Source organism: Octodon degus, unplaced genomic scaffold, assembly GCF_000260255.1.
Source record: "Octodon degus isolate 3935 unplaced genomic scaffold, OctDeg1.0 scaffold00017, whole genome shotgun sequence".
Taxonomy (NCBI): domain Eukaryota; kingdom Metazoa; phylum Chordata; class Mammalia; order Rodentia; family Octodontidae; genus Octodon; species Octodon degus.
In genome coordinates this window covers 10,038,970-10,064,764 of record NW_004524593.1, presented here as the reverse complement: position 1 = coordinate 10,064,764, position 25,795 = coordinate 10,038,970, and the positions used below count along the sequence as shown (strand labels likewise).

General features: G+C 48.4%; 1 protein-coding gene across 4 annotated transcripts in view; it reads left to right on the top strand.

The window, feature by feature from the left end:
• Positions 1-10,197, top strand: part of Kif26b (kinesin family member 26B) — a 512,864-nt gene extending 502,667 nt beyond the window's left edge. For all 4 annotated transcript variants that reach the window (XM_023710227.1, XM_023710226.1, XM_004626828.2 and 1 more), the window contains 3 exons: positions 5,448-5,650; positions 6,120-6,270; positions 9,403-10,197. In XM_023710227.1, coding sequence (XP_023565995.1) covers positions 5,448-5,650; positions 6,120-6,270; positions 9,403-9,551 — 503 coding nt within the window. In that variant the 3' untranslated portion in view covers positions 9,552-10,197. The remainder of the gene's footprint in view (positions 1-5,447; positions 5,651-6,119; positions 6,271-9,402) is intronic.
• The last annotated feature ends 15,598 nt before the right edge of the window (positions 10,198-25,795 follow it).

The window sequence follows — 25,795 nt, the reverse complement described above, 5'->3', positions numbered from 1 at the left end:
ACACTGTCCTTGGTCATGGCGCCTTCCTCTAGGCTTTCTTTGCAGTCCTGGGTGCTCTCAAGGTGGGAGAGAACGGTTCCTCTCTTCCTAGAAGGGCTCTGAGGCTGAGAGGGTCACTCTGGCTCTGCACTCAGGAGGGAGAACCTGCTGGACTCAGGGGAGGGGTGGGAGGGGTTAGGAGGAAGGGTGGAGACATAGGACTCCAAGACCAATGGACCGGCTTCTGGGCCTTGCCTCACTGTTGATGTGAGCCTAAGGAGCAGCACCCACAGCTACGCAGGTCCAGGATACAGCCACATGTCCAGGGGCGCCAGAAAAACTGCAGGATAATGTAGGCTTCCGCTGGTCTGGGTTGTCTTATTGCCAACTCTCTCTTGGTCTCATTTAAAACAAACAAAACACACACACACACACACACACACACACACACATTGTCCGTATTACCAGGCGCCCTGCGTGCAATTTCCATACACGCATGCAACGTGCGCTGTCAAATCCAACCTCCTTTTTTCCACATTCTCCCTCCCAGGCCATAGTCGGCACTATTCTACTCTCAGGAATACTGTTTTTAGTTTCCACACATGCGAGAACCACGTGGTGTTTGTCTTCCTGTGCCTTTCTCTGGACGTCACTTACCCTGATCTCCTCCAGCTCCATCCAGTTTGCTGCAAGTGGCAGGAGTTCCCAGGATTTCCTGCTGGCAGAATAAGAACCCGTAATTTGTGTTTGTGCCCCACTTTCCTTACCCACCATCTATTTGTTGTTATATATATATATAAACAATATATATATATTTGGTATTTTTATTTTTTGTACATTTTCTTTTTTATTATTTTTAATTTTTTATTTTTTAAAGATAGTACAAAGTAGTATTAAAACAGAAAAATTATAAGTGATGCAGAATTTCACTTAACAAAATAACATGAATTTCACAGTATTTGTTGTAATGCATGTGTTGTCTTCCAACTAGTTGTTCTTATTACTAGATATATGCATGTAAAATCGGAAGAAAGAAAAAAAGAAAGAAATATATAAGAAATTAAAAAGAGAAAAAGGTCGAAGAATTGAAAAAAAGGAGACAAAACAAATTAAGCATTAACTGCTCCTTTCCATAATGCAGCATAAGTCCAGAGTACAGTTTTCCAAGCCCTCCTGCTTACGTGCATAGATCTATCTCTTTCCCTCACTACCTCTCCTGTCCTTTTCCTCAACTCATTAATTCCTTCATTTGAATAGGTTCATTCCCTTTTCCCAGTATCTGTTGTACCTTTCAGATTTTTTTGTATCTGTGTATTCAAAATGGTTTAGGATAGATATACACTTACATTCCCACCATCTATTGACAAACCCCTGGGCAGGCTCCCCTGGGGCTGTTGCGGATGGTACTGCCTTAAGCTCGGCTTCGAGGGCTCTCTAATAGGCTGATTTCGTTTCCCACTACCCAGGAGTAGGACAGCTGCCTCAGCAGGTAGATCTGGTTCTGGTGTTCTGAGAAACGTGCATTCTCTGCCCTCTGGTAGCTGTACAGGTTCACATTCCTGCCAGCAGTGGATGAGAACTCTGCCCTTCTGCCCCCAAAATCACCAGGGTTTCTTTGTTTTTTTAATAATAGCCGTTCTGAGGTGAAATAGTATCTCTTTGTTGTTCTGATTCACGCATCCCTGATGCCTAGTGGTATGGAGATGGTGCATATTTCTCCCATTGTGTGTGTGTGTGTGTGTGTGTGTGTGGTTTTCCCATTGTTTTATATTGCTAAGTGATATAGTTGTTTAGTTTAGTTGTAAATTGGGCTGAGGTTTCTGTATTCTTTACCATGTTGCATTTAAACTTTAATATTATCTCTGTAGTTGTTTCTTGTCTAACATCCTCTCAGATCACCCACACTCCTCCTTTGTTTTTTTATTCACTTTAATAACAAAAAAAGATAAAATAGCAATGAAACAATTTTGGAATAGGTTAGTAAGACAGTTACAATGATTAATACATTGTATATTGTTGTCTTCATAGTAGTTAATCAGAGGACAAGACGTAGACATACCTTGTCTAGCTCCCATATTTTTTGGCCATTTAAAGTTCTTCTTTTGAAAAGTGTCTACTCGGATCATTTGCCCATTTTTATTGATATGCTTGGTTTCTAATTTTTAATTCTTTGTACATTCTTGATATTCCTCTTCTGTCTGATGAATAGCAGGCACAACTTTTCTCATTATGCTGTTGTTTGCTGTACAGTTTGATGTCTCATTTGTCAAATGTTGCTTTCTATTCCTGTATATTTGGAGTCTTACCCAAAAATTCATTGACTGCCAATCTCTTGAAGTGTTTCTCCTATTTTCTTCTCACATCATAGTTTTAAATCCTGCAAGTAGGTCTTTATTCCATTTTTAATTGATTTTTTTTATATGATGAGAGTAGGGATCAAGTTTTAGTTCTCTGCATGTGGATTTCCAGTCTTCCAAGCACCATTTGTTGAAGAGGGCATCCTTTTTCCAAAGAGTTTTTTGGGTTTTTTTGTTTGTTTGTTTTTGTTTATATGTTTGTGTGAATGTGGGAGGGTAATTAATCAGGGCCTTCACAATGAGTTATATCATAGCCTTTTAATTATTATTTTATCTTATTTTACACTTTGAGAAAGAGACCCCCTAAGCTGCTAAGTTGCCAAAGTTGAGCTTAAACTTGGATCCTCCTGCCTCAGCTTCCAGAAGTGCTGGCATTATAGTAGTGCACCACCATATTGGGCTTCTCCAGTATATGTTTTAAATGTCTTTGTGTATAAAGACATACATTTGACTACAGATATGTGGCTTTATTTCTAGGATCACAATACCAAGCTCTGTAGTTTGTGTTGAAGTTAGGTATTGTGAGGCCATTGTCTTTGTTCTTTTTGTTCAAGATTTCTTTGACTACTCAGAGGTCTTTTTGTTTTACATGAATTTTACGACTGTTTTTCTAGTTCTATGAAGAATGTCATTGGTGTTTTGATGGGGACTGCATTGAATCTGTAGATAGTGTTGGTATAGACATGTTAACACTATTCTCTCAATCCGTGAACAGGGAAGGTCTTTCCAAAATTTTTGTGTGTGTCATCTCCTGTTTCCTCATCAATGTTTTATAATTTTCATTGTTTGCACGAATAATTTAATAGTCCAATACTCTGGTTTCTCTTCAGATCATATAAATCTTTCACCTTTTAATAGTCCAATCCAGCTTTGGATGGCGTTCTTCATCTGTTCCACATCCAGCACAGGCTTAAGACGAATTCTGTCTTCGTTATGCAACCTCAGAAAGGAGCTGTGTACAGGTTCAGAGTGACAGGAGATCAGGTTTCCCTCAGCTTCTGGGTAGACCTGCTCGGATTCCATTGGCTTTCTCAACCACCCTTCCTCCCAGGAAAAAGCAACCTCCAAAATTCCAGTCCCCCCTCAAGGAATGCCCAACATCATAGCATAGCCTGCAATAGACGCAGGCTTCCCTTCCAAAGAATCAGTCTAGAAGCTCCCAAACCTGCATGGGCAAAGGGAGCGGGAGAAGCAGAAGAGACACCATAGTTTCCCAAAGCAAGAAGCTAGTTCTACTTCAGCCATCAGTGAAATTATCAGGCCTGTGCTTTGAAGGCCCAGCCATGGCTTTGCTCACTAGACATGAAAACATCAGTACTCTGTTGGCTCAGTGGGGCCTTTGCATCACAGTGACCACATTTCTGAGATGTGAATTTTAAAAAAATTCAAAGGAGAAAAGGTTTATTTTGACTCATGGCTTCAGGCATTTCAGTCCATGTTCACGTGAGCGTTGCACTTGGGGCATAAGAGGAAGCAGAACATTATGGCAGGAGTGTGGTAGAGCAAAACTGTTTCCTCCCTGTCAAGTCAGGAAAGAGAGAGAGAGAGAGAGAGAGAGAGAGAGAGAGAGAGAGAGAGAGAGAGACAGACAGACAGACAGACAGACAGAGGCTGGATTCCCAATATCCCCTTCAAGGCCACACCCCTATGACCTCATTTCCTCTCACCATGCCCCACCTTGTAAAGATTCCAGTAGCCCCTCTTCATTTTATTTTAGATGGGCAGTGAATTTTTATGCAACAAGGAAGTACTGAGACTTCCTTGGGCAAACTATTTTCATTCTTTGTACTTTAATTTCCTCTTCTGTGAGAATTAAATGTGCATGTACTGGGACTATGTTTCCATCAGAAACCCCCTAACGGGGTTGGAAAAATAGCTCAGCAATCTAGTGGTGGCACACGGCTGTAATCCCAGTGCTGGGGATGCTGAGACAGGAGGATCTCTATGAGTCTGATCTGCATAGCAAGACCCTGTGCCACATAAATCAATCGATCAATCAATCAAAAGAAAATCCCTGGGCTGGCCAGCTAGCTCAGCAGACTTAAGTGTCTGCTTAGGCAGAGCGCAGCAGCCAGGCTTCAATCCCCTGTGTGCTGTGCTGTCCTGCCCTGGGGATGCACTAATATGGAGATTCAGACTGGGCATAGTGGCGCATACCTGTAATCCCAGCACTTGGGAAGCTAAAAACAGGAGAATTGCTACAAGTCCAATCTGTGTAGTAAGACTCTGTAGGACCTGTACCAAATACATTTAAAAAAAACAAAACACTTAATGCAATATAGGGATTTATTCTCATTTAAGTCTCCTTGGCATTAGGGATCTTGGCTCTCTGTCTTTTTTGTTGATGTTTATGATCATCTTATGGACCAACTGTTGGGCTTGATTTTACACAGACAAAGGAAGAAAGAAGAAAATGACAGACCCCTTAACGATACTTTCTGGTAGTTGTGCATAGCTCTTCTGCTGATGCCCCAAATGGGCCCCGCAAGAGCATGATCTCTACTGTCCCTAGACCTGTGCCTGCTAACACGAGGGTCTCCTGCTGAGAGAGGAAGAGAAGGACGGGTTTGGGTCGTAGCTCAGTGGCAGATTGCCTGCCTAGCAGGCTCAAGGTCCTGGGTTTGAGCCTCAGCACAGAGGAAAAAGAGAAGAAAGAGAGAGAAAGAAAGACCGATATGGGGAGGGGGTGGCAGTGTTTGTCGCAATGTATACCAATTGCTGAATGTCGGAAGATGCCTCGCACATGTAACTGCTCACTATAATGCGGTTGGTATAAGTGTGCTCCTGTAACCACCATAGGAACACCTGGTCTTTCTGCCTAAATAGATCTTTAATTTCACAGCAACGCATGTGGCTCGCAGTTCTCTGCTGTGTGCTGTGGGGCATCCCAGAGCACAGGCTGGCTCCTAATGGGAGGAGGGGGGCCCTTGCTCGGCTTCTCCGGGTGAAGCCCAGGGAGTGAATGCGAAGGTGGGCGCCGCAGAAGCCCTGCACGCGCGGTTCTGCAGCTGGTCGTGGGTGCCAATCGTGACCCTGTTTCTTGCATTAAAAACAAAAAATATGAAAGGATTGAAAGAAAAAGATCAGCTGTGGGCTTCCCCGCTCCCTCAGGTTCTCAGAGACGGAGGCTCATCCCAGCGTTGTCCCTGGATACCTCCTCCCCTGTGCGAAAGCCCACGGCCAGCACCGGGGTCCGCTGGGTGGACGGCCCCCTACGCAGCACCCAGAGGGGCCTCGGGGAGCCTTTCGAGATTAAAGTCTATGAAATCGACGACGTGGAGCGCCTGCAGCGGCGGCGCGGGGGCACCAGCAAGGTGAGGCAGCATCCTCCGGCTCAAGGCAAGTCCCCGGGCTGATCCTTCCTCATGGAAGAGGACCCGGCCCAGGTGGGGCGGAGGGTGGCAGTGGACCCCTGTCCCAGCAAAGAGGTCACTGGACAGAGGGCTTGGAGAGAGCTCTGCTTCCTGTCCTGAAGCGCTAAAGGTTCACATCCTGGGGCCCCCATGGCTTGGGGCGCTTGCTGGCCTTTGATCTTGAGGTTTCCTCCCCAGTGCACACCGTTGTTAGCCCACCGTGTGACTTTTCCTGCTTCCTGAAGGGAAGTGTCACCCAGCACTGTTCTGCCGGGGCTGGGCGTCTGATCGCAGCGGCAGGCATGGGGCCAAGATCCCCACAGTCCCCCCACTCCTCCCCACGACCAGCTCCTTCTGCCCACTCCTGCTGGAAGGTGGTCCTCTCTTCTTTCTGGGCACCACCACTGTCTCCATCTCTGTCCCTGTGCAGGAGGTCATGTGCTTCAACGCGAAGCTGAAGATTCTGGAACATCGGCAGCAGAGAATCGCCGAGGTCCGAGCCAAGTATGAGTGGCTGATGAAGGAGCTGGAGGCCACCAAACAGTACCTGATGCTGGACCCCAACAAGTGGCTCCGTGAATGTAAGGCCCGGGACCTATCTGGGGGACATGCACTTCAGGCATGCCCAGGGGACGCCCAGGGGGCCATCTGGCTTTCCTCAGGAGACAGACAGGCCTGGCAGGGAGATGGGTGGTGGGTACTACACCTGTGAGATACTTCTGATGTAGCTCAGTCCCCAGCACCCGAGAATGAGATGCTCCCAGGCTGCCCTGCACGTGGCAGAAGACCACCCCCACATGAGGCCGCACTAGAAATCTCCAGGGTCATGGGGTCACACTGCTCATCTCCCCCGGAATAGAGTGGAATTTATAGAGCCACAAGAGGAACAGCCCTGGTGTTATTTCCATTTGATAGTAAGTTCAGGGTGACAGTAACCATCTGATAACAATTCAGGACAATTTTGTTCTCTTTGAGGGAAGATTCAATTGTCCCTTATTTATTTGTTCCTAACCATTCCATCTGTACCAAAGAAAGCTTCAGTCTGGTTCCAGTTATTAAACTGAGATGGAAAACAAAGCTGAAAGATTTAGCCTGTGCCATAACATACACTAGTGTCATTAAAAGTCCTCTCCCTTTCTGTCTCCTCTGACTCCTCCTCCAGCCACCTGCAGCTCCTCTTAGCCCTGCATGTCACCCTCTCTTGTCTGGCTTCTGGGGAGAGCCCATAGGTGGGGTCTGGACGCTTAGATTTGTGTCCTGAAGTAGCTGGTTTTATAAAAAAAAAAAAGACTGAGTGAAATCTGGGTGTGGTGGTGCGTGTAATCCCAGCACTCTGGGAGGCTGAGGCAGGAGGATGGCAAGTTGGAGCCCAGCCTGAGCAACTTAGCAAAAACTTGTCTTAAAAAAAGGAGTGGGGAGGTAGCTTAGTGTGAAGGCTCTGGGTTCAATTCGTTTTAAATGAGTAAAATGACATTAGGAGAAGAAGAAAGTATCAGGACTTGACATCCCCCCAGCCACGTGTAACAGTCTCCCAGCACTTTCTTTTCCACATAAAAAAGAGGTAATGACGTCTCCCTCAGGCACCCCCTGTGGGTCGTGCTGACTGCAGCCCTCTACAGAGCCTGTTACAAACTTGCCTTGCAACGATTACACCCAAAGCCCTACAGATCTGTTTGGGGCCCTGGTTTCCCTATGTACAGTATTAGCTGTGTGACCTTAGGAAAGGTGCTCTGACCCTCTCTGAATCTTGATTTCATTAATTGCAAAATGGTAAAGAAAAATAACTGCCTGTGTCACGAAGGAGTTACTGCAGTGTTGGTGGGGCGCTCAGTACCTGCATGGCCCATTGTGAGAGCCCAATATCTGGTAGTAATTATCCACTAAGTGTGCGCTCTCTACAGGGGACACTTCCTCGGGCCCACGTCCCTCATGCGCTGGTGGTTCCCTTATTAGAGATTTGGACAAAGCATGAGTTCTACCCCAAGGAGGATTTCCATGCATGACACGGAGGGGCTCACGGGGCCAGAACTCGGAATCCAGCTGATGTCCAACTACGGCATAAGCACAGAGCCTGTGTTTACCCTCCCACCGTTTGTGGACACCGCCTTCCTTCTGTCATGAGCCCCTGGGGACTTCAGGATCCCAGGGAATCCCTTCAGCAGGCCTTTCCTTTTTAGTTTTTTCATTAAAATTTGATTTTTGGAGAGCTGTTTATGCCCAAGGGGGAGGAGTGGAGAATTATCTCCATCTTACAAAGTCGCCTTTATTTCCCTGCGAGGGGAACAAGCTTAGACATCCAGACACGCACGTTAGATGCTCCCAGGGAGCAGTACTTCCTCCTCACCACCGTACATGTCAAGAATCAGCACTGTTTGATGCCGAGGAAAAGACTATACAGGAAGCCACGTGAAAGGAGAAATACAGATTGTTTCTTTAAGATGAATTGAAAACGAGAATGGATTAAAAAAATAACCCACATGGCTACATGCTGACTCTTCCCTGGGGGAAACAGGCAGGGGATTGGCACAGAGACTGATGTGCTAGGATCCATTTTGCTTTTTATGTTTTAATTCCACTGCCCCTGTCAAGGCAGTCCAGGGTTGCTGCCTGCTGTGGTTGCAGCACGGTGGGGTTTGTTTCTTAATTATTACACTGGCATTTGGTGAGCCCTGGTCCTTATTAATTTAATGGTGTGGCCTTAAAGTGAGGAAGCCTGCTGGCTAGAGCTCAGGCAGTTCCTTTGTGAGGAAGCCTGTCTCCATCACTCCTGGGAGTGGGAGTTTCTACTGCATGTCTGTTTCCAAGCCAGGTTCATGGTCCTAATCTTTGTTTGATTCTTACAACAGCTCAAGGTGGATAGCTCAGAGAGGCTAGGTACTGTCCTACTCACCTGTAACAAATGACAAATGATACCTGCAGAAGAAAGGTCGTGGGGCTACAGGAGTCACATGCCAGTCTCCTGGCTTGGACGTCAAGGCCGTCTCTGCTGCCCTTGACTGCCATCCATGCTGTCCTTCCCAAATAGGACAGTGACCTAGGAGCCCATCCTCCTTTCCTGTCATCCTGGGATAAAGGAGGGACCGGGGAGGGGCGGACCCCAAATACCCCCTCCTTAGGAGGATGCGACTTTGCATCCTGTATTGGCCCTGACACTAGGCAAGGTGTCCAATGGGCAATCTCAGCTTTTCTGCTGTGGGAAGAATCTTAATCCAGATCGTATTTATGGCCCAGTTTCCTGAATGACCAGTGCATGTATGAGACCCCACAAGGAAGAGCCAAGCGACAGGCTCAGAGGCAGCTGTGTAGGACACTTGAAGGAATAAGGAAAGGGAGGAACATCCTTTTACCTAAGAAGGCATAATATATCTGCCACTCCAGTGAGACCCCCCAAAGAAGGCTAGGTTGTCCCCAGCTGGTTTGTAGTCCTACGACTTCCTGGTCAAGAAGCAGAATGGGATAGCAGTCTTGTACAGATTCTGGGGTGGAGGTGACTGGGGGTGGAGGCTGCTAGGATGTCTCCTTATTCCCCAGAATAGTCTCCACAAAATAGGAAGGATCTGAAAACTAGTAACCAAGGTTCCCTGCCACTGCCCCAGGGGCCAAGTCCAGGTGAGAAGGAAGGCAGCCCGAGATCCTGAGGCAGGCCCCGGAGCAGATGGGCGCTGGGCGCGACAGGCAGGCGTGGTCCTGAGGCGCCTCCTCCTCTCTTGCAGTTGACTTGGAGCAGGTGTTGGAGCTGGATTCCCTGGAGTACCTGGAGGCGCTTGAGTGCGTGACGGAGCGCTTGGAGAGCCGTGTCAACTTCTGCAAGGCACACCTCATGATGGTCACCTGCTTCGATATCACCTCCAGGCGCCGATAAGGAGAGGCGGCCCCGCCCATGGCCCCTCGTCGCCCTCCCTGGGCCTTCTGTGCTGGCGGCACCCAAAGGCAGTAGACTGAGGATGCAGGTTGGCGGCAAGTCTGCAGTGAGCGTGAGCGGAAGATGGTTCTTGCTTTGTGTTCTGTAGGGAAGGTGCGAACACCAAATAACGTGGAAGGAGAAAGTGACGGGAAGCCCAAGGGACATCAAAGCCCCAGGAGACGGAAGAAGCACTTTGAGGAACTTTGGAGAACTCGTTTGTACATAAAACTGCTAGCAAAGGGACCTCACTCTTGTCTTGCTTTGGTGAGAAAGGGGGAGGGTGGACGCAGCACTGCTGACCATGGCAAAAACAAAACGGCAACGACGACATGACCCTGAATGACAGATCAAGTGCCTTGCAAATCTTTATGCTTATCCGAACATTTGTGTTCATACTTTCTGTGTACAGATGGTGCTAGTCAAGATGAAAATAACAAAATCAACAAAAAGAAAATCCAACACATTTTTGCAGTATGTTTACGGCTCCTTTTCTCTCTCAGTGTTTTATCCTATCGCTGACTTGCTGTTTCTAAGCAAGTTGTGTTTGTAGAGATATTTCCTAATCAGTATTGCATATGAATAAATGTTAACTGTCTTTTATGGTTATTCTGGTAAGGCCACTCACACAGAACCCAGAGACTTCATCTGTCCCCACCAGCATGTGGGTGACGCTTGATGCCACCTCCAAAGGGCAGCAGGATGCTGACGGCCTGGGCCTGGTTTGCATCCTTAGGGAAAGGTTGTCCTTTGTCTCCTGGGCTCACCTTCTCCTCAGAGGTGGGCTGTTATTTCCCCTCCTGTCTAGGGTGCGATGTTTTCCAAAACATGTTTGTACTTATTTCTATTCCAAAGACTGGACTGAAAGCTTGAGCCAATTCAGCACAGCCATATTTCTGTTTTTGAGTTTTGCACACATTGACATGGGGATGAGGCCTCAGGCAGAGAGAGACCTTCATCCTGTACCTGCTCGGCAGCTCTGATGTATTGGCTTAGAACGAGAGCAGGCCTGAGATGTCTTTTCTGTTGTCCAGAGTCCTGCCTAAATCAGGAAGTTCGGTTCTCCCTAGGCCAAATCCCATGCTACACAGAGACAGAGCTGGCTCCTCCAGCCATGGCTCTCCAAGGCAGGAAGGCTTTGCTCCCTAGGTCCCATATCCCTGGGCTGTAGAGCAGCAGTGAATGAATTCAGATGTCCAGGTCCTGGCTTCTCACTCTTAAGTTACACCAGCTCTCTCAGGAGCATGACATCCAAAAGGGATAGAAATCCCAGGCCACAGGGTTGAGAGACCTCACCTGCTAACAGAGGCCAGAAGCAGGGGCAGCAGAGCATTGTGGGAAGTCCAGAAGTGCTCCTGTCCTGGGATGGGCCCTCTGCTGGAGCCTCTGCAGCCTACTGGTGACAGAGTGCTGGGAACTCACCCAAAGCACTGCTCACTTCTAACCTCAGATGTGCATAGCTTCCCAAGGCTGTTCCAAGCTAGGCTTCCCTACTACCACCACCCACCCCAGCTGCTCCTCCAGGAGAAAGAAGCTTGTCTTGTCTTGGATGTACCTCTGGATGCGTGTAGCCCGATGCAGCTGACTAAACAGCCAGTAGGACTCAGTTAGACTCAGTAAATGGGAATGGAAGGCTTGTGAGCATCACCGTGCTGGTCCTGTTGGCTTCCACAGCACAGGAAGCCAGCTCCAGGGGTCACAATCTGGCCCTGCACAGTCTGGAAAGGTGTGTTCCTACACAAAGGTGGCCACATACGAGATGTTCAAATTGCACTCAAGTGGACTAAAATACAGTGAAAGGCTAATAGGGAATGGATTGTGCCACCTGCTCTGCATACTACAAGTATAACAAATGTGTTGTCTGGGGCAGCTCCCCTCCACCCTGAGGAGCCCACCACTGGCCTCACAGTGTGTGCATACCTCGTTTTGCTTAACAGCAATATTCTTAGAAGCTTCTGGATCCAAGGATATGCCAGCCCTGCAAGTTTGAGTTCACCATTGGCCTCCCTTTTCGTTGCTGGTTTGGACTGTACCACTTCATCAGAGGCCTTATTTGGGGGATTTTCAAAGGTGAGTATGCCTTGGTTTTTGTTGGAAACAAATTCCCTTGATTAGTCCTCAGTGAGCTTGGCCTTTGCCCCTGCCACCTTCTCCCTCGGCCCCAAGGCCATCATGCTGCAGTGACTTTCTTCGCAGGCCACTGCAGTGAGACAGAGTGGGAACAGTGACAGAAATTGGAAATTTCAGACAGTGGACGCTGTCCTGGGGGCATGGTCTAAAGCTCACTTCCTCCCTATATCTGTTTGAGTGCATTTGGGACAACTTTATGATATAAGAGAAATTTGAATGACATGGAGAATTGCCTTACTGAGTCAGATTAGCTTCCCAAGAGGCCAATCAAGGAACATCCCCAGGACCCTGCAGGCCAACGTGTGTAACTACGTATGAGTGTTGTCTTGCTTTCTCTTTTTCTTTGATTGTTGTTTTTGGGGTTCTTTTTTTTTTTGTGTGTGTGTGTGTGTTGGGTTTTTTTTTTAACCTCAGATCTGTAAACATCTTCATTTACCAAATATTGATAAATCTTGTGAAGAAACCAAGCTTTTCCTGTCATCATGTGCTTGTTGCTGACACTGCTAGTGGACAATACAAACGATGGTCTTTAAACACAAAGACACAGCATAGTCACCACCTGTTCTGAAGCTGTCTCAGGAAGTGAAGAATGCCTCATCCTGGCCAGATGTGTCATGGCGCCAGATCTCCTTTTGGTCTTGGTGACAGAGTACCCACAAAGGCAGAGGCAGCATCCAAGAACTCATTTCTATTCCATCATCCACAAATGGAAGAGCCATCGAGCTGTTTCTTTGAAATTACCATTTAGATGAGTTAACCTGCCCCACCCCACCCCCAGCCCGTGCTCCTGCTAGCTTGGTGGGAGGCAGCAGCCGGGGCAGCACAGCGAAACTAAGACCCACGAAAGGGAAATGAGCGCGTGCTTCCCAGGAGTAAACTCACACTGCAATTCACAATGGTGTCTCATGCTGCGAGGGAGCAGTAGTGTTCTTTATCCTGGGCTTTCAATCCACACCTGAGAGCTGGAACCTTTGATCTTCTCGTCCTTGAATTCCCCTCGACATCATGGGGAAGCCATCTCTCACTTTCATCTCTTCCAGATTGAAAATCGGCAATCCTGCCTGTTGTTTTATGTCCAGTTGCTATTCTGAACATAGAGACCATGAGCTGCAGATGCAGAGTAAGTTCTGTGGTGACAGAAGTGGGACTCAGACAAGGACCTCAAGCAGGAAAGGGTCCCCTGCAGTAGATGCTGGAACTAAATAAGAAAAAGCCATGCAGTACAGTGTGGGGAATTCGGTGGCAGGAATTTGGTCAGTGTGTCATAAATTAGCCTGAAGCTTGAAATCTGTGTGCAGTATGGCGGCAGTGACTTGTCCAGGACAGTGGCTCGGAAAAGGCTCACATACACACCCAAGACCTGTGTTTGCTGCGAGGATTTCCATTCCAATGTCTCACAAGGAATGCATCCGGGCCTGCGTGGGTGTGTGTCTCAAGCCGCGTCTGGGGGCTTCAGATTCTAGTGTACACATTCGTTGTAGTGAGCCCATACGCCTTCATCACAGGTATTTCTGTTCAAAACCAGCCATCTAACCTTGACTGAGGACAGAAGGCCAGGCTGGTGCAGGCCCAGGGTTCACTCAGCGCGCACAGCCTCCCTGGTGGTGTTGGCCAGTGTTGATTTGTCACAGAACCTTCCAAAATAATGATGTATTGAGTGTTTCTAGGTTGCTTATTGCATCGGGGATTTTAGGGTAACCAAATTACTATGGATGAGTTCATCTCAAAATTGGAAACAAAAAATTCCATGAATTTAGTCATTCTTTCCTATCTGAAGCTTATTAGCCCATCCTAAGCACATGCAAAAATCATTCCTCATTTTTGAAGGCAGTAACCCTAAACATGGAAGCCAGGAAGTCCTGAGAGTTGTTGGTGGGTGCTATGCAAACTGTCCACTGCCATCATCCTGGGCCCTCTCTGCTGCCACCTGGGCACTGTGACCCAGCTTTCTGCAGTGAGGGACATCGGTGTAGGAGAAAAACCCAGTGGGGCCCACTGTCCTCCAACTCAAGTGAGACAAATCTGAGCACTTGGTTTCACAGATGCTGCCAGGAAATGGATCTAAAACATTTTTTTGCCAGGTGGTAGAAATATAGTGTTCCTCTGGATTATAGTATCTCTTTCTCCTCCTCTGGAAGGTATCTGTCACCATTCATGGGTAAAATTCATAAAGTATCGCTTTGCAACCTTCCTGATGAAATAATATGCTTCTCAATTACAAGTTGTTCATTATTTTCACAAGAATAAAATCAAATTTTCAACCCAGGGAAAGCTATTAAAACCTTAGCTTATGATTTCAGAAAAAGTTGTTTGAACATTCCTAAGATCTAACTTATTCATCCCTAAACAAACACTCTGCTTTGGGTGGCCCTACTCTGATATCGTAATGTTGGGCACAGACTGGTGCTGGAGGCTGTGTCAAGACTTGATTGCATCTAATTAAAGTCTTTCTAACAGCCAATCCCAGTGTCCACATGCATGGAGGAACCAGTCAGATTCCCGCGCTCAGAATTTTAAGAGCCTAATGCCTTTATTTCCCCCATTGCTAACATCTTTCACTGTCCTACTCAATCTATTGTTTAAATTTAAATATTTCATTTAAAATTATTTCAAAGTTATCATTTATTTGCAAGCTCAGGATTTTGCTTTATTTACCACACTGCCTGTGTTCACAGCAGCTGTGGCGAACCTATAGCACATGTGCATGGTGGGCTCTTTGTATCATGGAAAGTTCTGGAAGGTTCACCATCGCTGTTTTAGAGTTTATTTACACTTCATGCCTGGAAGTGTTCTCCACGCACTCTGCATTCAAGGGTGAAGCTTGGTAGATTTGTCCATGGCTTTGCTTTTTTGTTTTTCTCATTCTATCAAAGTCTGTTAGCGCAGACTCAGGCCAAGGGGAGAAGAGAATAAATAAATCAGGAGACCGAAGTTTAGAGCCCAAGTCTCAAAATCTAGAGCTTAGTGTAAAAATCTCAGCTGCTTCTAGAGCAAGTAGCCCAAGGAGGAATGTCTTTCTTGTGAATCTGATGATGATGAGCTTGGAACTCAGCTTCCAACTGGCCTAGGTTGAAGAGGATCCAGCCTTTTCTTACTGGCTCAACAGGAAATTTCTGGGAAACACACTGACAGTCTTAGCACACTCTTACATTTCTTCAAGATTGTGACACTACCCCTGTGCTCCTGAAGTGGGCTGGGCAGACAGCTGGAGGTCCTGGCCTCAGATCTGTTATCATAGCTGATTTTTTTTTTTTCCTGGAGAAACTGAAGCACTTTAGTGAGTCTTATAACCCATAATACTTAAGGAATCTTTTCCTCTGAATGGATCTCTGGCAGCAAGGGAGGGCCTGGGGCCAGGGGTTTCATTTGAGCTAGGAAGGGGGAACCCAGGTATTAAGCCTGGTACCATCACTAGCTATGCAAACTTGGACGAGTGGTTTCATTTTGCTGCGCCTTGGGCTCCCCGGGGAAAGGTGAGAGCCTTCCCAGGATGGTGTCCAGAAGAAAACATGGTGGAACAGATGTGCTTTGAAAAAATGGCAGCTCTGTATAGGAGCTGGGAGATCATTTATACGTGAAGAAACGAACATCGACAGTCATGATTGGCCCAAATTCATCGAGTAGTTATAGCAGAACTGGGACTTGAGTCCAGCACACGGGACTCTTCTCATTAGTAAGATGGCTTGGCACCTGTGTGTGTCCAGGGGCACACATCACTGCTCTGTGCCAGTGTGTGTGTACATATATGGAAGTGTGTGTACAGAAGGTGTGTGACACACAGAAGAGCACAGGACAGAAAATCTGAGTTTGAATTCCAGTTTCCACAGTAGACCTATCTGGGGCCTGGGAAAAATTACCAGCTACTCTGAACTCAGTTTCCTAATCTGTAAAAGGAGAATATTGTGCAGAATGACCCTTATGGTTCTTTCAAGCTCTAGCTCTATGGTTCTATGATTAGTAATGTATGTATGTATATAGAAATATGCTTATCTGTAGAAATGGGCCCACTGAAAACTGGAGACAAGCCTGCCCAAGCGCATTTACTGTGTTGAAAACAGTGAATTCACAAACAAATTCATAAAATCTTGTTTTGTTTTTTAAAGAAGTCAGTGGTAGTATTGATATCATTGTTTTAAATTCACTGTTTAACTGGATAGAAGATGGATGATGTTTTAAAAATTAAGCTCTTAGCTCACACGTGTTTGCAGTTTGTTTGTTTGTTTGTTTGTTTTTTTAAAGTTCATTTGTCGAGGTCAGAAATTCAACCATCCATTCTTGGGCAGGTTCCAGCAGCCTCTCTGCAGGCTGGTTTTTGTGTGTGGGCTTTTACATAGATATATAAAAGTAAGCCGTTGGCTTGGTCATGGTGAGTATGAGCAGGCTACCTGGAGAAGAGTCCAGCGAAGAGAGTTACATAGTTCTCACAAACTGGTGACATGCGTTCATTAAGCTGTGCCCCATTCCCCATGTGAAGACATTGTTTGCTGGCTACGATCTCTGACTTGTTGTGGCATATGAGGTGTAAAATGTTGTCAAAAAAAGAATCTGGTGTTTAAAAGAATCAAATTATGGTGGCATTAAATGTTCACTTTTATTCTACCTGGAGTCATGAGTTCTTCTCTGTCCCATTTGTCCTTCTATACATAGGGAGAAGTCATTCCAGGCCTGGGGTTGGGGAGTCTTCTCATTGCATCAGCACTTTGTCTCAGGTTGCCCCCCACCCCCTCAGGCCCTTTGGGGCATCCTCAAGTCCAGAAGCTCAGCCTGGAGTGGGGGGAAGGGAGAACTGAGTCACAGGGCCCCTTCATTTGTCCTATGCCTCTGAGATCATACCTGAAAAGCTTGGTGTCAGGGTTCTGGTGACAAGCCAAGGTCTCTGGGGCTCACACAAAAGCAGGGCAGACGTGATCATTGCAAATGATTTGGGCCTGCACATATGGGCTCCTTGCTACATGAGAGACCGTGTCACCTGTAACTAGGCACATTCCAGAAAGACTAGGCTGGGACAGAAGCCTCCCAGGGAAGCCCCTGGCCCTGGGACAGCTGGTCCCTGTCACTGCAGACATTTCTGCTGAGAGCAGTGGGGCACCTTGCAGGATGTTGGCACTATGTCCATCAGTAGTCACCTGAGTATGCCACAGTACCAAGGGCCAGGGCCAGGAGTCCAGGGGAAGCGCACATGCTCTTGTACCCTGGCAGGCCCCTCTGGGCCTGTCTCCTGCCCACTGAGCTCGCCTGGCCTATGTGCCTCCCTCCCAGGCTTTCGGCTATCGTTCCCAAATTTCAACAAGACCTTCCTGGGCTCCCTTTGGGTTCCCTGAGCAGAATCCAGCATTTAGGAAGCCACAAGATTTCCTAGGAGTAATGCCTTCCACCAGAAGAGCAAAGAAAAGTGCTGCCTGCTAGCCATGTCCTTGAGACGAGAGAGCAAGGCAGCACCCAGAGCCGTCCCTAGTCCCCTTGCGCAGCCAGCTTCAGTTCCTCACGGGAGCTCATAGCACCGCGTCCTAGGTTCACAGCAGGACCTGTGCCCTTGCTGGGGAGAGCAGCAGGGGTGTGGTCATCAGAAGTGCTTCTTATGGGCCAGCGCCTCCCACACATTCCCAGGCATGTCTGTCTCAAAGTTGCCAAGACTTTTCTTCCTTGTATCCCTTTGAAGCCTGTTCTGTGGCCTCAAGGAGGACATCATCCAGCCTTTCTGTGGGCCTTCTGTCTACTCTGGCACCACAGTGCCCTCAGCCGGATGCCCAAGAACAGGGAGGTGATAAAGGCAAAGCAGTACGCCACCTCTGCCAGCCATGGCTGCTCAGGCCATTCTGCACCTGGTGGGAGAATCTGCCTCCGTGCCTGCTATAGGGCCTGGTCCTTGTCCTCGTTCTAGCAGCAGGAGTTGTCCCTGGAAAGCCTTAGTAACTATGAAGAGCACTTGGCATGTAGGCACAGGGACGGACCTGTCAGTGGTCAGCGTGTGTCCAGCACCAGGAGTGTCTTCTGTTCCATATCCTGGCTTCTAGAACCAAACTTGGAGCACAGTGGCTGATAACCAATGTTAGCTGGATGAGTCAGTCAGTCAATATCAGAGTAGAAGCCACAGAAAATCCAAGCAGGAGTCTGCCAAAATTTTAGCCTCCCTTAAGAAAATGACCAAAGCCCTGCGCCGGGCCCACCAGGGCCAAAGCCACGCCCTTGGCTTACTGTAGGCAGAGGAGAGGCTGAGCTTCCAGCTACTGTTAAACATGTGAGTCTGCTGGAGATGGAAAGCATGGTGTCCCCACATTTGGATTCCCGCTCGATATTTTCACAAAGCAATCATTGCATGAGACCTTGCTGTGTACCTCGTGCTGGGTGCAGACACCTCTGGTCACCGGTGAATCTAACAAATCCTTTGCTGCACGCAAAAAGCCACTGCACACTAGCAAAGCCAGGGCTCCTGGATGGGCCTAGGGCTGCGCCTGCCCACACACAGACGTAGCTCCCTTCACTTGGGGCCTTTGGCCATAGCTCCCCTCTGGAAACTTCTCAGGTACAAAGTTGAGATGAACAGGACAGGGAAGGGAGGGGGAAGGGTGTGAGGCACTTGCTGGGGAGGCGCCAGAGGCCACCATGCTTGCCCCCCAGAGGAAGCTGAGCAGAGGGTAAGCAGGTGCTGTTTGTTTTGTCTTTCATGTTTAAATTATTAAACCGCCCCCTCTCCTGTCACCCCGGCCTCTTTCCCTCTCTGTGGTCCCAGGCTGCACTTGTGTAGGTTGCACACCTGGTCCATGCTTGGAAGACAGCACAGCACGACAGCTTTGCACCAAGTCCCACAAAGTCCTAAGGTTTCTGAAGAGCCAGTGAGAGGACAATCACTGGGCTCTTTTAGTTTTAAACTGGACTTTGAAAAGGTAGAAATACAAATTAAAATTATCTTTAATGCCATCCCAGGGAGGAACACACACACAAATTTAGGATGGCTCACTTTTGGAACCTTTCTCCCCACCCCCACCCCTGCTTGGCAGCCCTCCCATGCCCACTCACTGTTCTGCCAGCACCCAGTGCAGGCACCAAGGCAGGATGCCATATCATGTGAAGGGTATGCTGTTTCCACCTCCGGTATCTGCTGTGGGACTTCAAGACTGTGTCCATAGGACTGGGGATATAGCTCAGAGGCATAAGCATCTGCTTGGCAGGGGCAAGGTCCAGAGTTCCATCCCCAGTACCTAAAAGTAATAAAGAAATAAATACGTGCTTTGGGGCTGGGGAGATAGCTCAGGGGTATAAGCACCTGCCTGGCAAGCACAAGAACCCAGGTTCAATTCTTGGTCCCGCATTCCATGCTGGCCCTTAAGCTGGGCATGGTAGCATATACCTGTAATGCCAGCACTGGGGAGTCTGAGACAGGAGGATCACTATGAGTCTGTGAGGCCCTGTATCAAATAAATAATAAATGAAGATTGCATCTGCTTTTTCACTATTCCCAAGTACACTGTAATAAACACGTGAACAGAAGTCTCTTTTTTACTTCTCTGACACATCCCAATAATAAGCTCCTAGAAGCAGAACAGCTGTAATAGAAGGAATAAAACATTGTAGAGCATCTTTATAGGGCATTTTACACACACTAAGCAGCCGGGCTACCAACTGTTCAACTTGAATGTTACTAGAGGCCCCCGACACCGCTGTCTCCTCATCTCCAAGCTTCTGTGTTACCGATTCACTTACGTATTTCATTCCACAAATGCACATGAAGGACCTCTGGTTTGGGGCAGGGCTCTCCTATTACACGCTATACCACGTTCCCAGTGCACCAACCTTTGTACTGCACACCTGTCCTGTGTTTCTGTCCTTAAATATTCAGCCTGGGAGAGAAAGTCTTTTTATGGCCCTGTGGGGCTCACCCAGAAATAAGCACAAAATTCAATTAATATTCAAAGGGTTTCAGCAAAGCTATCAAAGGAACAGGGTGATTTGGAAAGGTAGAGTTCTGGGGGGGGGGGCTGAACCCAGAGTCTGTACATATCTGCATCCCCAGCACACCCACCCCCTGCCCTTCTTTTAACTTTGAGACAGGTCACTAAGTCACTAAGTTGTCCTGCCTGGGCTTGAACTTGCCATTTCCTGCCTCAGCCTCCCGGCTGAAATTACAGGCGGGCCCACCACCCCACATTAGAAGGGGAATTTCATACACAGAGTACGTATGAATCTTCTCAGCACTGCCCTGAGGATTCTGAGTGGCCTCACACTCTCAGGGCTTTTAGCTCAGGAGTCCTGAAGCCATGAGGGCAGGGCTGCTGGTGACTTCGAGAGTCACTGAGCACGTCTGGACGCCAGTCCCTCACCTGGGGAGAAGCAGAGCTGATCCTTCCTGCCCAGCTTCCTCTGGGCTGCTCTTAGGATGCAGGAAGGTGTGACCCGGCCTGGCACACCCTCAACAGATACAAGAGCTCAGCGCCTGGCCTCTTGCTGCTGCTGTGACAGCGTACTACCTACTGTGCAGTTATAAGCTGCAGAATGTTCTTGGCCCGAAGCTCTGGAGCTGGAAGTCCAAGGACATGGTGCAGGCATGAGGGGCGGGAAGTCTTCTCCTGCTAGAAGGCACAGGGCAGTGGAGGACTTGCAAGGAAGAGAGGCCCAGAGAGGCCCAGCTGGAGCAAGAGCGCAGACAACGGCCTCTGCACGGTGGGCACACTCCGGTACAGGGCCCGACTCTCAATTCTGCCACAGGGCTAATCGTCTTACCGGCCACCTTTTGGACTGGATACTCAAAGGTACAGTAGCCTCTGCCCTGCCCTGCTCTGCCTGGTGTCTGGTGACCTGGGAGGAAGGAGTCTGCCAGCATTGGTCCCACTCTTTGTAAGCGTCACTGGCCTCCATCTGGGAGAAGTCAGTGGAGCCACACGTCCATCCTGCTCTCCCTGAACCTTGCTCCCTTGGTGGGTTCATGAGAAAAGGTCTCGGATGGGATTCGGTGACACACATACCTATCTAGGAGCAAAGGGGCTGCGCGTGTGCTGGAGGAGACTTGCCGTCTGTCGTTGGACACCCAGAAAAGCAGCTGCGAGGGAGCCTGCTGTAATTGATGTAAGAGAATAAAACTCCCAGCCTGAAAGATATGTTGGACGAGTTTGTGTTCTCTAAAACTGAAGAATGAATCGCTTCTCGGCCTTTTGGCTAAGATCAAGTGTAAAACTGAAGAATGAGTTTTAGGCACAATGGAGGTTAAGAACAGAATATATCTACTGGGGGAAAGCAAGCTTCTGTCTGAGAGCGAGAAAAGGGGACTGGAGTGGGTTGCCGGGGAATGTGCTTTCTTAGGGATTTTCATGGAGCAGAACCATGAGGTGAGGTGCGCCTCAGGTACGAGACATGTGAACGCACTAGGTGGGCATGAGGTGGAGCAAAGCTATGGTCCACAAATAAGATTGAAAGTATAATTACTCAGGTAAAATTGATTAAATCAGGGGAAGTGAGTCACATAGCAAGCGGGCCTGAAGACAGAAGAGGGGCTCTTCCTGTAGGCGGTTGGTTTATTGACTCTTCCTGGCTTTTTCGAGGTGATTAATATTTAGAATATTAAGCCCTGGTGTCCATCCCTAGGGAGGTATGTGAGTGCAATTGTTTAATCTTCTGTCTTGCGATCTGGCCCCCAGCAGAGGTGCCTGTCTGTCTCACAGTTGCAAGGTATCTGGCCTGCCACAGTGGGTCCCTTGAGGTCCTAGCCCTGTCAGATGGCCTGTGATATTTCTATCTAATTCAGCAGCCTACAACATAATGGCAGGAGGAGCTGTTCCCACAGCAGCTGGAGGGCACCCCTGGCCCAAAAGCAGAAGGCCGAGAATCCAGCTCCAAAGGTGGCAGCACCTGCCTCGCGGGTCCTTACACCTGCCTCTTGCAAGGATGCCAGCACTCACCAGGATTTTCAGGTCCTCTTGTTTCACCAAGAAGAACCATTTCTAGAGGGCTTGGAAGTTAATGCACAGTTAGAGTCAGTAAATCGGCTTGCTGTCACTACAACAAGCACCGGGGGTAACTGACTTATGAAAAGGAAAAGTCTACTTTCAGTTCCACTGTTTTGGGGCCTTTGGCAAGGTGGCACATTGTGGCAGAAGTGTGCTCCTCTCAAGAAGCAAGTCCAAGAAGAGGAAGGGACTGGGATCCACTTCCCACTGACCCTTCTGTCGCATGCTCCTAGGGACCTGGAGACCTTCCCCTCAGCCCCCCTCTCATAGGTCCCACACCTGCTAACAGGACTGTGGCGGGAACTGAGCTCTCACTCACTTTCTCATCACTGGGACAAAATACTGACACCCACAACTTAAAGGAAGGGTCGTCTGTTTGCGCTCACGCTTTCGGTGCATGGTCGTCTGGCTCCAAGGCAGGAATGATGCGGTGGAAGGGTCTGTGAGGAGGAGGCCTGTTTATATCAGGGAGACCAGGAGGCAGATGGCCCAGAGGAGGGGACACACCCTTCCAGCTCATGCCCCAGTGACCTACCTGTTGGGCCCAGACCCTGCCTCCTAACAGCACGTTTCGCTCTAAACTCTTCAGTATACTCTTCCACATGAGGACGGCACCTCCATGACACAACGCCCACCCGCTGAACACATCTGGCTTTGGGCAACATTCTAGATATAAACCAGGACACTGCACCCTTGACCGCAAGAGACTCATGTTCATCTCTATAAAAAAAATACACTTAGCCCATCTCTGAATCACTGAAGTCTTAACACCCACTTTGCTAAAAATGTCCAAATCCAAAGCCCCTTTGAGACTCAAAATAAACTCTACGCTGTGAGTAAAAAGCCAAATTTACAGAGAGAATCAAGAGGAAAAAAGCCCATTTGAAAAGTTTTCAATTTTGCCAAAAAAGGAAAACACCTGAAAAGCATGGGAAAGGAAAGGATGGTTGTTGAAAAGATAAGACATCAGGTACTTGGCATTAGAATAAGGGAAAAATCCTTGGTAGGCATCTCAGGTATCTGCCCTTCACTGGCTCAAAGGTGCAAAACGGTAAAGACAACTCCCTTGGAAGACCTTGCCTCCCGAAGACAGCCCCGGGTACCCTGCTCAAAAGCAGCTGCTTGGGGAATCAGTGGAGTTTCCTGAGATCTGTCTCACAGCACCTGCTATCCAGGCACTCAGAGAACCTTGTATCCATAATCCAAGGGGCCCTGGCTCCTGCCCCAGCTGGTGGCAGGCCTTGGTGTCACCTCACCCACATGACACTGGTTTTTTAGGTATGTAGAATATAGGGCTTATGCAATCAGGGAGGCTTCTACTCAGATTTTAGCAGAAGGCTTAGGAAGCCAAGCGGTGTTGCCATGTGGCCCCAGGGTGTGAGATGGAGAGTTAAGCCAAAATCTCAGGAGAGGCCTCAGGGAGTTGGAGTGTCAGGAAGGTGGAACATCTGCTGACAAAAGCAGCATGCAGAGAGCAAAGCCACTCCAAGACAGGGGTCTGAAGACTGCAACTGGCTAAAAGCTACCAGAAGAGCCCATGCCATGGCCTGAACATGGGCCTGCCACAAAACCGTCCCTGTCTAATCAGTCTGCTTGCTTGCTTGCTTGCTTGCTTGCTTTCCTTCCTCCTTCCTTCCTTCCTTCTTTCCTTTCTTGTTAATGCATTTGGTTGTTGCAGGGTCTCACTATGCAGCTCAGACTCATGGTGATCCTCCTGCTTTCAGCCGCCCCAGCACTGGGATTACAGGTGTATGCCACTACACTTGGACTTTCGCCAGCTCAGCCCACCCTGGGGTCAAGGCTGGCATGACATGTGGTGCTGCGGATCGAACCCCAGTCCCTACACTTGCCTAGGCAGGCACTTTAGTCTTCTGAGCTATCTTGCCAGCTTCTAGTCTACCTATTATTTATTTATTTATTTATTTATTTATTTATTTTTGGTGGAACCAGGGATTGAACTCAGGTCCTTGTCCTTGCCAGGCAAATGCTTATTCTACTGAGCTATCTCCCCGGCCCATGCCTTTCTTAATCTCAGTTTCCCACAAAGTTCCAGGACATGGCTGAAATGTATGCAAATTTTCAGTCAGAGTGTAACATACATGATTGGGAGTCCAGCTGGAGTCTTCATCCCCAGCGGAACCCTCTGGAGCCTAGCCTTTATGTCTATATTCCATCAGCATTCTGAGCTCTGGCCTGACTCTCCCATGAAGTTTAGCCTACAGCATCCTAGCTTCTCTAGCCAGCATCTCCAAACCTTTCCAAATCCCCATGTGAACCAGTCCCAAAGGCTTCTGAACCATGTGGTCTGACGTAGTCACAGCAATGCCCCCACTTCTCTGGTCCAAGAATCTGTATTAGTTAGGGTTCTCTAGAGGATTAGAATCAATGTAAAATATACGTATAATTATTCAAAGGGATTTCCTAGGTAGGCTTACAGGAGCAGCAACAGAGGAGTCACTAGGTTTGACTAGCAGAAGACTCTATAATAGCCACCTGCATGCTAAAGAACTGGAGGAGCCAGTGGCAGTGGAGGTTGGAAGGCTTAGAAACTCAGCAATCACTGGTGTAATGAGAAGATGAATGCATCTGTTGGGAAGCTAAAGAGAAAGAAGTTGGCGATCAGCATCTAAAGGCCATATATAGCCATCTGGTTCCCCTCCAAAAGAAACACTTCTTCCTTCTTTCCTTTTATATTATGTCTAGGCTACAAGCCTATTGGTTGGCTCCACACACATGGGGGTGGGACTTCCCCTCCTCGATGTGTTGGCTGACATGCAAGTCACCACAGATGAGCCCTGAGCTTTGCTAATCTGCTAGTCAGTTCTTAGCCAAGTCTGCACATTCATCCTTGCATAAGCCTCTAGCACATCGGTGTTTGAGGAAAACGTCAGACCCAAAGTATAGTGGTACTCATGTTTCAGGGGCTTGCTATAAGGGCTCCTAGAGTATGGCTTCCTGCATAGAGGCCTGTAGGTGCTAACTGTCCTTGCATTTTGGGTTCTAGATTATTCAGAAGTGAATGCAACATTCCTAAGTTACAGATCAAGGATAAAGACCCACCAGACAGACAGATAGACAGACAGACAGACAGACAGACAGACACACACACACACACACACACACACACACACACCATGATTTCTATGGAGCACTTTAAATTGTCACCCCAATAGCAGTACAGTTTTCAATGCAGAGCCATCCTGCTGGGGACCAGGGTGGCAACCCAGCACCTCCTCTATACCATCTTGTTCCTCCCACCTTGCACCTAGGTGGCGGAAGGTGGCAGTAGAGAAGCTGCCAAGGCCACCTGTGGGCCCTCACCAAGGGCCACCACGTGGGGTGGGCACCAGCTTTCCCTGCTCCATGCCAGAACCAAGTGGATCACGTATGACTTCGCTGTACTCTACGCCTCCGCCCCACTATGAAGCATGGATTTTAAACACCCTGTGCATGGGGCATTTGCCTAGGAGAAGGAGAGGCAGCTCCTTCCAGGGAGTTAAGGCTCCCACTGACCAAAGACATGTGTGCACAACCCTCCCTGGCCCACCTGCACCCCCTAAGGTTGCTTGGGTGGGGGTCATTCTGAGCTCGCCTGTCCAGGCGCCTTGTTGAGCAAAGGTGAGACAGGTGTGTGTGAGAGAGGGGACAGTGAATGTCCCTGTCTCCTACGGAGACTTTGCACCCATTCCGGGCACAATGGGAGCTCGGGCAGGTGGATGGGCTCAGAGCCGTGGCAGCCGCTCTGTTCTTCAGGCCTTCCCAGTTCAGGGCGCTTCAGCGTGTTCCTCGGCCCACACAGGTTCTGAGGCTCAGCAGTGATTACAAACACACGCAGGGGCAGAGGCCTAGCCAGCGCCCTGGCCTGAATAACTCTGGCAGCTGGCTAATCGGAAGCTGGGCAGGACTGCAGATATTTTTGAGAATGGGTGTTTTAACTCTGGAGCAGCCAAGCATCCAGCTTTGGCAGTGAGACCAAGGAGTGGCAGACACGTGGAGGGCCTGGATTTCTCAGGAGAGGTGGTGTATTTACTCCCTTCAATCTTGCTCCACCCCTGTGTTTCTGTTCCACCCCTGGGTTCCTGCTTCACGAACTTGCTGTTTGGAAGCCTGAAAACCTGAGCTGGCTTCAGCAGCACC